This window comes from Falco punctatus (genome assembly GCF_963210335.1).
Source record: "Falco punctatus genome assembly, chromosome: 6".
Lineage (NCBI taxonomy): Eukaryota > Metazoa > Chordata > Aves > Falconiformes > Falconidae > Falco > Falco punctatus.
In genome coordinates, this window is record NC_137585.1 from 44,943,311 (window position 1) to 44,956,812 (window position 13,502).

The 13,502-nt window shown below is 42.7% G+C and overlaps 1 protein-coding gene across 1 annotated transcript in view; it reads left to right on the plus strand.

Moving 5' to 3' along the window:
* Positions 1-13,502, plus strand: part of PLXNC1 (plexin C1) — a 72,792-nt gene that overhangs the window by 25,261 nt on the left and 34,029 nt on the right. Inside the window, exons 7-14 of the mRNA XM_080392597.1 lie at positions 917-986; positions 2,357-2,432; positions 2,552-2,605; positions 6,881-7,020; positions 8,090-8,269; positions 9,559-9,646; positions 10,521-10,727; positions 10,843-11,034. Coding sequence (XP_080248723.1) covers positions 917-986; positions 2,357-2,432; positions 2,552-2,605; positions 6,881-7,020; positions 8,090-8,269; positions 9,559-9,646; positions 10,521-10,727; positions 10,843-11,034 — 1,007 coding nt within the window. The remainder of the gene's footprint in view (positions 1-916; positions 987-2,356; positions 2,433-2,551; positions 2,606-6,880; positions 7,021-8,089; positions 8,270-9,558; positions 9,647-10,520; positions 10,728-10,842; positions 11,035-13,502) is intronic.

A 13,502-nucleotide genomic window follows, 5' to 3' on the forward strand; every position in this document is an offset into this window, starting at 1 on the left:
TGATTTAACAATTTAGATGTAGCCAAAGCTAGCTTTCATCTGAACAAGCCAGCCTGTGACAAAGACAAAGCTTTCTTTACCTTTGCAAGGTAGATATACTTTAAATCTCTGTAACTTTCCTGGATTAAAAAGCTATCTACTTCCTAGCATAGAGAAGCCAGAAAAGTCTGCACACACGTGTTTTGTTTGATCTCAGACAGTCATTCATTTCACAGACGTACACATCTGCAGGCACACAGATGAAAGGGACCATGGCTTAAGTGGTATATATCTAACTCTGCTTTTCGATGTGGTATTCTGCTCATAGGGGAAGATACTCTTTCATTCCACAGCTGCCAGTGAATTGTTGGTATAGTAATTGCTAGCTGAAATAATGGCAAATTGACTCATGCAATCATAAAAGATTTAAATAGGATGAAAATTGCTACTGCATAGATTACAAAAGAAGACTCTGAAACCAAGTCTCTGAGACAGAAAGCGAGAGAAGTATGGTGTGTTAGGGTCCCTCACATTAGCACAGTCTGTTGTGTTAGAAGGCTTGAATCTGGGGTCTGACTGTATTATAGTATACCATTGTGTGCTCTTCAGGAGATGATTCTAGATCCCTGCCCCATGGTAGCATTTCCTTATCTGTATGCTGACAATAACGTTACTTTTGTATGTCATGCAGTGGTGGCATCAAGCTTAATTAATGAATGTGTATAAAGTCTTGGAATAACTCAGCTGAAGGATGCTATGGAAGGACAAAATCTAGTTATTTGTATCAGTCAAAAGTGTGAATGAATGTGTGAGAGAAGGTGCATACCACGTAGAGAACAGCTGAAGGCATGTGAGCTTTCAACTGAATTATTTTTTTACAGTTATTTCTTGTAATGTCCAGCATATGTCTATATGTCTAACAGTCACATTTTTCCAGATTGTCTAGTTCTTGAAGCATCGCTGTCCTCAAGCTCTTGGAATATCACACAAACATTTCAGCTGAAAAAGTAAGAGCCTTGTTCCTATACAAGTTCACTGAGGGGTTTGTGTGTTTGTGGGGAAGGGGGGCTGAAGTATGATCATTCTTCTTTTTTGTATTTATTAGAGAAATGCATTTTGCTAAAGACAGTCAAATCCCTTTTCCTGGCCCATTTCCTCCTCCTCCTTCTCTTTTTTTTGTTGTCCTTAGAAAGCTACTTCTTCTGATGACGCTTTTATTTATCAGTACCCTGGCAGCTAGCTGTAGGAGAGTTATTACAATGACTGAATTTAAGACAAGTGCCTGAAGAGATAATAAAGGATGTCACAATGACATTAAAATCCTTTTTGTCCTTGTGAAAAAGGTGGGCCCCTGGAACTCGGGATAGGACCTAGATCAGAGGAGTCAAGAGATTCTGTAAAAGCCACTTTATGGAGCTGGTTTTTAATAGAGCCAGATGCAACTGAAATATATTCCAGGGGTAACATGAATACAATTAAACCAGAAAGTAATATCTAATCTGCTAATAGGAATAATTAATACCTATTGTTCTGTATACGTTATCTTTCAGAGCTGTACTCTTTATTGAGAGCTCGCAGTAGAAAGCATTTGTGCCCAGTACGCGGCCTAACTCATAATGATATGTGGTTGTTAAAATTTAGAAAGACATGGCTATCATATACTGTAGGTAACTGCAGTGTTCCTGTTCAGAACGGTCCTCCCCTATACAAAGGGCATCTGGCCTCTTGGCACATAGGCACCTGGAATGAAATTGAACTCCTGTTTTTTGGGAAGCAGCACATCACTTCCCTGTCCCTGGAGCAACACAGGGAAGGAGCTGTCTTTCTCTAAATCAGAGCATTTCTCAGCAGGTGTGGGGAGGGCCTGTGCTGCTCTTGGCTTTCCTCCACGCTGATAGATGCATTGCAAAGCAAGATAGGGACAAACTACTTTTCAACAGGCGTATTATTTGGTAAGAGAAGGCAATAGTAAACTAGCAGTACTTGCTAGCTCTACACACACAGAAGTTAAGGTAGGCTGTGAAAGAATCAGTGATGGTTTTTTGCCCTTCTCTGCTTAAAAAGTACTATCTGGCCACTTATGTACTGGAGAAAACCACAGCAAAATGAAACACAGAGTGTTCTGTCTGCTTCATGCTTTTTGGAAATTTTTGACTCAGCATCTCAGCACAGATTGTATTTCATACTAAATTTGTCCTCAAAATAAGCACAACAGAACAATAGACTTAGAGGGTAAAGTTTTATGCATTTCATTATATGTTTGCCAGGTTGTTCTCTTGGGTTTGAGCTTTTTTCTGTCACTTGAAATTTCACAGTCATGGCTGAATCTAGGTTGAGTTCCTGTGTCTTACAAAACCTCTGTTTTCTGTGTTACCAGCTGCTCACGATGTATACACAAGGGTGAGTGTGCCAGCTGTAAATGGACGCGTGTCTCTCCTGCCACCACCTGCCAGGTGAAGTTTATTGGGGAGGACTGGAATCCCCTGTGATGCCTTTTCCTTCTTTTTTAATATCTGAGGAGCAGTGTGTCTCTTCCTTGTCCTGACGTGGAGAAATGCTGATTTTTTTTCAGGATAGTTGTAATGCAACTGCTTCCGAGGGGATCGCCACTACGCAGAAAACAGAGGTTAGTTGGCATTTTAAGATCACCATTACTGAGGTTCTGTGGGTTGGGGGAAAAATTTATTCAAAATGAAAGGACTTTGCAGGAAGAACAGAGATATGGATGAGAAGGCAGTCAGGTTACATAGAAAGGTAATGCAGGACTTGGATTGATACTATTTTTTCTTAATGCTTTGTTGATGCTTAAAGGTACCAACAAAGATTTGTGTTTCATATCCAGGCACTGAGACAGTGAAAACTACAACAGTTACATGCCTAGCTCTAGATGCAGTGTTTACAATATTGCTTTAAATGCCAAAGTCCACATGTGCTATATTTAGGCACTCCACAGGAGCCAGTGTACTGAGAGCTGGGATGTATAAGCTGACCACCAACAAAAAAACCCAAAGGAGAACATCTTGAACTTAGTTTCTCACCTGGACTTAAATGCCTGTTTAGAGTTCTTCTCTCACAGACACCTCTGGGAAACTAAGTTTCAGAGTCTCAAACCTCTTCCTGATTTTATGCAGCCAGATCACAGCTTCTCCTGAAACATAGCTGCCAGGAGAGCAGAAGGAAGGGGAGGACGTGTCATCCAGTTTCTGTGTAACAGACAAGTGGCTAGAGGATGCATCCAGGAACTGAAAACCCAAACTAAACCCTGGGTGTTAGTAAATCCCTGGTTCACAGTTCCAGAAAAATTCTCTTTGCTTCCAGACTGTAGACAGAACGGGAGATGGAGCTACTCTCCATCCATCCTGCTCAAGCTGGATCACTGGAAAGGAAGGAGTGTCACTGGTGCCCTTCTGAATCTGGTTGTTGAGTTCTCTATTGAAATCATATAGACTGTATGTGAGTGTGCAGTCTACACGATTTGCCTTGTAGGCCAGCCCTTCAACCATGAGGTTATCCCTTCATTATTTAAGGTGCCAAAATGGTTTTATTTTCTCATAAAACTGAGCAATCTTGACATCAGTGGTTGCTTATGGCATGCAGGTGTTAGGAAAGAAATGAGTAGCGAAGAGAAATTTGACTGATGAGTAAGTACACAGAGATTTGCTGCCTACACTTTTTGGTTTCTGCTTTTCTGTGAGTGATAGCACGGCTGGTATAAATAGCAACTGTGTTCTTATCTCGAAACGTTTTGTTAGAATTACCCCAACTTTTACCTGTGAAGACAGGAATTGCCTCTTAAATTCAGCTGTTCAGCTGAGGTTTCTTAAACAAAATCACAAAATCCATTTTGTTTTTCACAGAGACAAGTGGGATTGTAATACTTGTGCTTCTGAGCATTAATATTCTGGATTTGGTCTGCATATAAAACATTATGGCTGGTGGAAGAACAGAGGAAATTCTTCTTTGCTCTGCTTCCAAGTGCATTAATTTGACATTGGTAAATAGTTGGAATTGCCTGGGAGATGGCTTTCTTCCACGGGCCTTATCTTGGAAAGACAGTGATGGACAAGGCAGTGAAAGCACCAGAGGCAGTCCAAAGGCAGATGTTTATTTAGAAGTGATTGATCCATTCAGAGGGCTTGAAATTGCATTTGAAATCCTGCTCTCCTTTGACTGCTGGTGCTTTAAGGAGAACATACTGGAGTTCTGAGAAAGAGGATTTGTGTTTTCCCACAACCCCAGCTGAGCATTTAGATTAATATACTTTTTTTTTCAGTGACAGCCCCAGCCCTCCTCCTGAATCCAGCTGCTGGATTCCATGCATGCGCCTTCCCCCTCCCCGTGCCAGAGCAGCACTTGGAGTGGTTGCGCGAGTACGCTTGGCTGGGGAACTGATTCGGCTGGAAATAACTGTTGTCTTTCGGCAGGTTATTTTTCATCTGGGCCAGTTCCCTGATCCAGTTCTTCGCGTGGCCTCGGGCCCGTGCTAGCACCGCAGGAGGGGCTGTGCGGGAGTGGGGATGAGCTCCCCTGGGTGGCAGAGGCTGCTTAACCTGGGCTGCTGCCAGAGATCTGGCTGGGACCTGCAGCCATGCTAACCACACCTCTGAGGATGTGGCTGCTGCTGTTTACGCAGCCCCAGGGAAGTGCTAGGCTGTCCAGGGGACCAGGGGCTGCAGCTCAGAAATGTGGATCTCTATTGAAGTTGACAGGGCTGTGTTGATTTACATTACCTGAGGACCTGGCACACGCGATCTGTATGTCTCTCTGCATGTTTACGCTGCTTTCATCACATGCCTCACCACTAGTGATTTTTATAAATACCCTTCTGCCTCTCAACTGTCTCCCTCCCCTCTCGCTGCCAGGCATCTCCCCCCCGCCCTACCATGCAGCAACTGGGAGGTCAGCAGCTCTCTAGCACTGGGCAGATGAGCACCCCAGGCTCCAGCGAGGGTGCTTGGTCCCTCCTGCATTCAGTGAGGAAATTCGCAGTTTCTTTTGCTGCTGAGGAAAGTGTCACAGACCGCGGTGGTCAAGCGGGGAAGCAGGCTCTCCAGTGGCTGGGGGTGCCTGGCGTTGCCCTCACCGGGGCTCACAGCCCTGGTGCAGCTCTGGGGGGTCGCCATGTGTTTGTGTGACACTACATTATTCCTGTGCTTCACAGCTCCCTGCTGGTTACCAGTGAGAGCCCCAAAGCATGTGTTTTACTCATTTCTGTAGGATTTGGCTTCTGCATTTGTGTGAGGATATTGACTGTCCTTGGTGCGCTTGAGGCTGGGGAGAAGCAGAGGGACAGGGATGTGGGTAGAGAAAAGCACTGGTGCTTCGCTGGCTCTGATCTCTCAGATTTCTGCTTCGCTTGTCCTGCTTGCATACTGAGGGTTAAACTGATCCCTGGATCAGGGTGGGAGCGAATTTCTCCCCACCCACACCCACACCCACACCCACCCACCCCCACCCCCCAGCCTCAGGCTGTTTTTGTCAGGGCTTTCCTTTGCCCCATTATCCATATCAGAGGTCATCTTGGAGGCCCATTTGCAGGCCCTCTGGCCCCAGCCTTTCACTCTCTTGCCTTTTCCTGAGACACAAGTTGCAGCTTTCAGTCAGTTGTGACAGGTCTCACATTTGCTCCAGAGCACTCTGGTGTTCAGCAGGCTGTGGTGGCGTGTGGGAACAACGTGCCAGGGACCTTTCTGAAGCAGGCAATGGCTGTGTTTGCAGAGGATGGTGATGTGACCCCAGTGGTCCCCACAGACCACCAGCCCGAAGTCTTGGTGTTGCTCTGAGAAGATTACTGGGGTGAAAAACCCTGTGGGAAGGTCTTTCCTGGAGGTTTTGCACCAGCAGCTTTTCTGGGCTCAGGAAGGCTGAACTGCCCAGTGGAGGTGTCCACAGGTGCACAGCAGAAGTCAAGAAGTCAGGATAATCATAATACTCTAAAAACTCATTTTAATATTATAGGCAGTCTAGAAGCAAGCTAATAAATCATTTGGCTGAGAAGGTCCCAAACAGTTTGTGTTTTTTTCACATGTGTTTTTTCCTGGTTTTTTTGAATGTCTTCAGTTTGTTGTCTGAAAGATACACTGAGAGGAAACAGTCTGTGTGATTATAAAACCGAGGAAGCAGTAAAATTGATTAAACATGAGATGCTGTCAAATGGATCAAGTAAATACACTAGGGGAAAAAAAATATCTCTTCTTGCTTGGTAGCGTTAGTAAGTTAAAATAAGTAAATGCAAAGATAGCCAAAGAAAAGCACAGTTTAAAAATTGTCCACGTTTCTGCAAGACTGTGACAGAGCAAACTAGAATTATTCTTCAGTGCTGGAAAAGAGATTTGTAAACTTCTTAGAATCAAAATGGGATACCAAAAAATCCCTGCAGTTGTGTTGTACCTTTAGCTCTATGTATAACTTTGAAAAGACTTTCTAGTAAAGCTAATCCCGGGGCTCTTTCTCAACTTTTCATTCTAGGATTTGACCCTGCTTCCCCTTTTCAGGTCATGAGAGATGCCTTCATTTGTTTCTCTGATCTCTCATAGTGACGGCACCACAGGTTTCGTCTTGCATTGTTTCTTAGTTCTTCAAGGGTCACACAAGATGTATCATTTCAAGCTGGGTTTTTATGATGCTTACCTTCCAGTATGTCAGATTGTGATTCCATTGGACAACTTTGTTATGAGATACATTCAAATAGAAAATATGTAGGTAAAAATAGTTGGCTTGTAAAGAAGTTCTGATTGACAGTTATCCCCAGGGTCAAGCTTAACAAGATTTGAAATTAATAAGACAAATCTGTCCCAATGCAATAAAGATTGCATTCCTGGGTGGTGGTTGGTTTTGCAGCTGTTGTTTAACTGCCTAGCCTTTTTATAACCAGATTTTGTTTTGTTTTGTTTTCTGATAGCTTATCAGCATTCATTCCATTGAACCTCTGTGGATTTCTACGTTAGGCAAAAGTGAAATAACAGTCAAAGGAGAAAACTTTACACGTGCGTCGGGCATAAAACTGATACTGACTGGAATCACAGGCTGTAAGCCAGACATGTGAGTTAAGCTCTGTTACTTTGCATGGTGAAAATTATGCCCATTTTGCCCTAGCAATACAGTTGTCCAGTAACCCTTCTCAGCAGAGTGGGGGATGCTCTGCACTCCTTTAGTTATACTTCCACTTTAAATTCCCAAAGGATGGAAATTAATTTGGTGTTTGGGTACAATACAAGGGATGGATGTGTAGATAGGCAGTTCTCTCAGCAGTAGTAGGACAGTTCTGTACCTGTGGTCCTCTGTGCTTTGCAGCAGGCAGCAAGAAGTTAGGTCACAAGAAAGCCTCAGATTTTGTTTGACTCACTGCTGCTTCAGAATATCCCCCATATATTCTAGGATTCTGCTTGTGAAAGCACAAACGCCGTGCCAGGGAAGGGAAGCTCTCATGCAATAGCTTGTACTTTTCTCTGTTAATGATTGCACAGTGTTACCCCCTAGATAATTAGGCTATCTTATTCTGAATCAGTCATTTTCAGATGCATCTGCAATGGCTGCCTGTGATTACCAAGCCCATTTTCCATAGCTAGCACTTGAAAAAGCATTCTTGTGGTACTGTTTGATTTTTACTTCAACCATGGATTTCCTGGGGACTGCAGAAAAAAAAAACAGAGAGAAGAAGTGAGAGAGAAGAAGTAGAGAGAAAGAGGAAGGAGTGAAAAGGAGGAAGGGGGCGAGGGGCAGGGAGAGGGAAAGAGAGAAAGAAAAAGAAGAAAGAAAAGAAAGTTTAAGGTTCTCATTCTTGACTAGCTCGTGGACTGTGTTGGTAGCACAAAGGAGTACACAGTAAACAGCAAAATCACACATTGCCTTACACAGCCTCATCCCAAGGCCACAAGACCTGTATCTGTACTGTCTTGCCTGATTACTGTGACACACAGCAACTTCATTCAAAAGATGCCCTACTTTGTCTTTTCAGCTCCCTGCTCTATCTTTCCACCTCCATCTGGCAACTCAGAGATTCATTTCTCTTTTCTCCTTATCCTTTGCTATAGGTCATAGGCTTTGTGTAGTAACAGCAGTGAGTGGCATAGTGGGTTCTGCATTTCTGACTGTTTTCTTTCCCTTCCAGCATTAAGGTTAGAAGTGTGCTAAATGATACACAAATGACATTTGCTCTCCCACCAACACGTAAAGAGGCCAAACGTATATGTATACAGGCTAATGGAGAAAAATGCTCACCACCAATGACCCTGCATTATGTTTCACTGCCATCATGTTTTGGAATCACACCCAACACTTCCTGGATTAGGTAAATTTGTCTTTTTATACTTTTTATTTATTTACTGAAGTGTAGTCCCACTGAGCTGATATGAACCTACTTGGCAAGACTGCAGCTGATGTAAACTTGGATGACTGCTGTAACCTGTCATGAAGAATGAATTTACGCCGGTGAACTGATTTAGCATACAGATAGGGTCATGCAAGACAGATTCTGTGTTTGTCAGGATTCTGTAAACTTCCCTGCCCACCCCAGGTCTTCTTTTGACTTCCACAGAAGTCAAAAATAGTCTCTTCATACTAAAGCTAAATCCAAAATATGGGTAGCATGCAAGAATTCAAACTCCAGTTAACTTTGATTTCTTGATGCTAATATACCCTTCACCTCTGAAACAGTATAAAGTATCAGTGAATTGGAAATCACACGAAAATTATCACCACTGCAGTGATACACCTAGACTTGCTTTAGTACTTGGTTCCCTAAAGCCAAAAGAGCCCTTTTCAAGCCTCTGCTGTGTTCTGTTGGAGACTCATAGCTCCAGTGAAAGACTTACAGGGTGGTGTTAAGATACTCTCAGGCACAGCTTTCCACCTGTCCTCTGCCTGCACTGTTTTTACCCACTTCCCTGTTCTTAATCTGGTAACTTGGTGTCAAGCACTGGCATATGTGGGTTTGAGGCAATACGTTGGACTGGCAGCTGCAGCAGCTGAGCAGCTAGGATGCATGCCCTCATTTCCAGGTGAGAGGCAGCTCAGGCAGCTGGAAATTAATAATACCTTAAACTACTCCAGCTGTGTTCAGCAGAGATTGGGAGCCAAGAGCCCTCAGACACAAGCACCATTGTGTGTGCTGAGACAGATGGTCTGAACACTGCCGAGAATGTTTCCTGTGAGGTGCCTGGCACCATTGGTTCGTCCTGAAAAAGGCAAGAATTAAGCACAGGCAGGGCTACTCTGGGGCAGTGAAAGACCCTGACGTTCTTTCTTCAAGACAGAATGTTAAATCATGGTCTAGTTCTTTGGCTGCATGAATAGAAAGCAAGTCCCTGAAAAGGAGTATGCATGTTTGTGCTATCAAGTCATTTGGTTTTGTGGTAGCAAAAGTATTTACCGTTACATTACGAGAAAAGAACGGAAGCACACTGTATAGCTCATACTATCTTGTCCTGCAGCTTGAGTGTATTATATTGGCTGCTACCAAAGAAAAATGCATGAGTAGTTTATTCATGGCTGAAGCCTTAATGCAGGACTTTATCTGTGAGAAAACAGATAATATTAACCCCAACCACTGCCCTCCAACCCCTCTTTCTTTTTTTACAGTGGTGGTCGCAAAATTACTACGATTGGTAGAAATTTTAATGTGGTGGACAGTGTGATTATTTCAGATGACCAGAGATCAAACCTCACCGTAAGTCTTAATCTCCTTTACAATACCAAACAGAGGTCTCTTGAAGGTTTTGTTCCGAAGGTTGCAGGAAAATCTCAATATTTTTTGAACACTTGCAGGCACACGTCAGACACCCTACTGAAATGAATGTGACCACTTGTAGGATTACAGTTGCACACATTCTTGGTACAAGATCATGGATACACAAAAGCTACTCTCCTGCATAATTCCCTGAGTCTTTTTACTGTGCTCTAGAGACTTGTTCCAAATCCATCCTTTTTGAGTCTCCCCAGCCTCCATGTATGGGTCTGTTGGAGACGGGGGTGGTGTACTTCTCTCTGGCTTTGTGTTGAGCACCCAAATGGTGCCACTGCCTCAGCAAGGGGTGGAGCTGATGTTGGGACAAAACCCTTTCTCCAAGGCTGTGAGGAGGTAGGCACCCTGTTGACTCCTGGGCTTGCAGCACAGAGACCAGAAAACCCCATGGAGTAAACAATGGGGTGACTGTAGCAAACCCTGCTCAGAAGTAAAGCTGGGGAGAGCCAGTGCGAGGGGTGCCGGAGGGCTTGTCCTGCTCCTCTCGTGTCACCTACACTGAGGGGAAGGAAGGAGAAATCATTGTCACTATTCCTGTCTCACTGCAGGAAATAGCTGCCATAGCAGTGTGCAATCAGCCTTAAAGCAGCGTGCAGAGTGTGTGGTGAATGTGCATAAAGGTAGACACAGGCTCAACACAGAAACTTTCCCAGGTGCTCTGCATGCAGCCCTGATCGCAGAGGTTTAGCAGATACCTGTGTGAAGTCAGGAAGACATTAAAATGATTTTGAGTGCCTGTTTGTGATTGTGCTCACTGTTGAGTACTTAATGACTTACAGCTTTGCTATTGCATTTCTAGGTCTCTAGGTGTCCTGGAAATGAATCTGAATATCATTACTTAACACCAAGCCTGGGCCATGCAACGGAGGGTAAAGTTGTTGATATGATGTTAAAAGTGGAAACTACCTTTATACCATGCGTCAAATTACACTATCACCCTGACCCAGTGTTCATTAACTACCAGCTGCACACTGAGCTGGATCCTGATCTGGAATTAAAAATATATGTAAGTTTGAAAGTAATAAACTCTTAATTCCTTATTTAAAATAGTTATTGGGGATTTTGTTTCTTGCTGTATGTAGTTTATTTAGTTTTTATTATTTCATTGTTTTTTCCTCTAGAAAGAAAATGACAACTTGAATATTTCTAAAACTGAGGTAGAAGTTTATCTGTCATATATGAATGGTGCACAGACCAAAAAGATATGGTTCAGTGTCCAAAATATTACCAAAAAGCCAGACCGTAGCACTATACTGTGCAAATTCAAAAGGGAAGGAACAGACAAGATTGACTTTTCCACGGTGAAAGTTTTTGTAAGTAGAATTCCCTTTTGTTGCAGTTCAACAGTGTTTGGATGTTTATACAAATGTAGTAAACTGTATCATTAATGCTGCCATCGTGAATGTTCTTTATAGAGGGAGGAACTGGATGCGTTTTCTGCTGTACTGGTACTCGGTAGTACAGTTATCCGCCTCACATCTAAGCATGCCTGCCTAGCTTAGGTACCACTGACGGTACTGAGTTCATTTACTGTCTGGTTACTGCTGTAGTGTCAGAGGTAGGCTTTGCAGCCCAAACTGAGCTCACTTCTGCTGAGCTCCAGGAAAGCAGTAGTTTGTCATACCTCTAGCTGCAGCACAGACATCACTGATACAGCATCACTGGCTCTAGGAGAGCCCCTCATCTTAGATCTGTAAGCAATCTGCTGCTGTACCGTGGCCCTGACTAAAAGGATTGTGTCCTCCCATTTGCTTGTAGATAAGTATTTTATTTTTTTTTGCTAAAGTAGATAAGGATCTTGGAGAGTGCATAGGGATCGCCACCTAGACAGAAGAGAAGGCATTTCTGCATGAAAAAGGGGGTGATATTCATTGTGCGCTGGGAAGGCCAAAATGCTTTGAACACGTGGCACAAAGCCAGGCCCAAACATAAGAACATTAGCATGGATGTCAAAGCTAAATGGCAGCTTAAGATATTTGCTCCAGGAAAAAGATGAAGATAGGAATTTTTTAAAATGCAATCATCACCATTTATGAGGGAGAAAAATGATGCCAGACCCTTATTTGCAGTGTATGGTGGCATAAAGCTGAAATCACTCTATTGACTTCAAGGCATATGGCTCATAGTAAAGATTAACGAAGCTATTCTCAATTTCATATCACTGTTAACTGATCCCCCATCTGTGAATCCTGCCGTCTGAGCCAGTTATGGCACGGAAAAGCCTTTCTGAGATTGGTGTTGCATTTAAATATTAACGTTGCCTTGCAATATCACGTGCTCATCCTGCAAGCTTCATAGGAGTCACTGTCATCAAAAAGTCACCACTTTGCTAAGGCAAATCACATGCAATAGTTAGAATGTAACATTTCACTTCTGGTACCTTAAAAATTACTTTTTTCAACATCAAGAAAAATGTAAATGTCATAAACCATCAAGTGTTTTTTCCAACCTTATAAATAAATCATCATCGAAGAAGTAGGGCCACCCTGAAGAAAGGATAAGATGGGTATAAAAGATAGATATGGTTTAAGAATAAATGTATGTCTTGCCTTAGTTTTCAGGATGAAAGAGGTTATTGAGTGTGGGGTCAAAGACAGGATCAGTCTGAATGGAGGTGTCAAAGAAGAGAATGCCATTCTTGTTACAGTACCAGGATTCAGGTAGATCAAGGGGCTCAAGACAGTAGGAGCAGGATCATTCCCATCACAGCACTGTGAAGGAAATGGCACGTAATACTGTAGGCTTCATAGGAAGAATTTAAAGGAAAACTGCAGTCAGAAGACATACTGTATGACTGGAGAGCAGCAAATATAAAGCCAATATTCAAAAGAAGAAAAAAATAACTAGGCAAATGGAGATGTGCTGATCTAATCCTACCTCTGTGTAAAGCTTTATAATGTATTTGGAATGAGGGTCTCATGAAAGACCTGGAGGTAAATGGAAAATGGGGTGTCAACTTCTTTTCAATAAAAGCAGATTATGCTAGGTATCTTTATTTTATAAGATGAGTTATTTTCTCAGCAACAAAAAAGCAGTAGATCACATGTACCTGGAAGTCATTCAGTAAACTACTTAACATGTTGATTATGAAGACACTAGGGATTAGAAAAACTGGATGCTCTGTAAGGGGAAGCTTACACTGGGCAATGTTGATTTTCATACAGTTATTATTTAACACCAGTAGTGACTTGAGTACAAAAATAAGGCATGTGCTAATAACATTTGGTGATGACATAAAGCTCAGAGGCATTACCTGTCCAGAGGAGGTTTTATAATGCCATGCAGGAAGAATATGAGTTCAGGAATAGGAATTGGATTGATTCAGCTGTACCTTATTTAGTCTGTGATTCATAAGCAAGATAAATAAAAGATAAGGAAAGAAATGGGGCCACTGGATACGAAGGTTATGGTGAAGATTAAAGATAATCTAAATATAAGCAGAAAATTAAGTGAATGTTTTGCCTCTATTTTCAATAAGCGGGGATGAGGAACAGAAATTTCTGCTTTAGGAATGCTTTGGCTGGATGTGACAAGTGGAGAAAAGCAGGTGTATTAGTCACAGGATGATTAATGTATTTAGCCACCAATGCATTTCAGTCTTGGAAATGGCAAATAGGATCTTAGGAAGGCTCAGATCGGAAGTACTTTGTGTAGGAACTGTGAAAACATATAAACCACTGAGGAAAAAATAACATTTGACAGAGGAAATAGGTCTGCTTTATGTTCTGTTCTTTGTAGCCCCAGCAATACGAGGTCTGTGTCCTTCCAGCCCTGTGGGGTT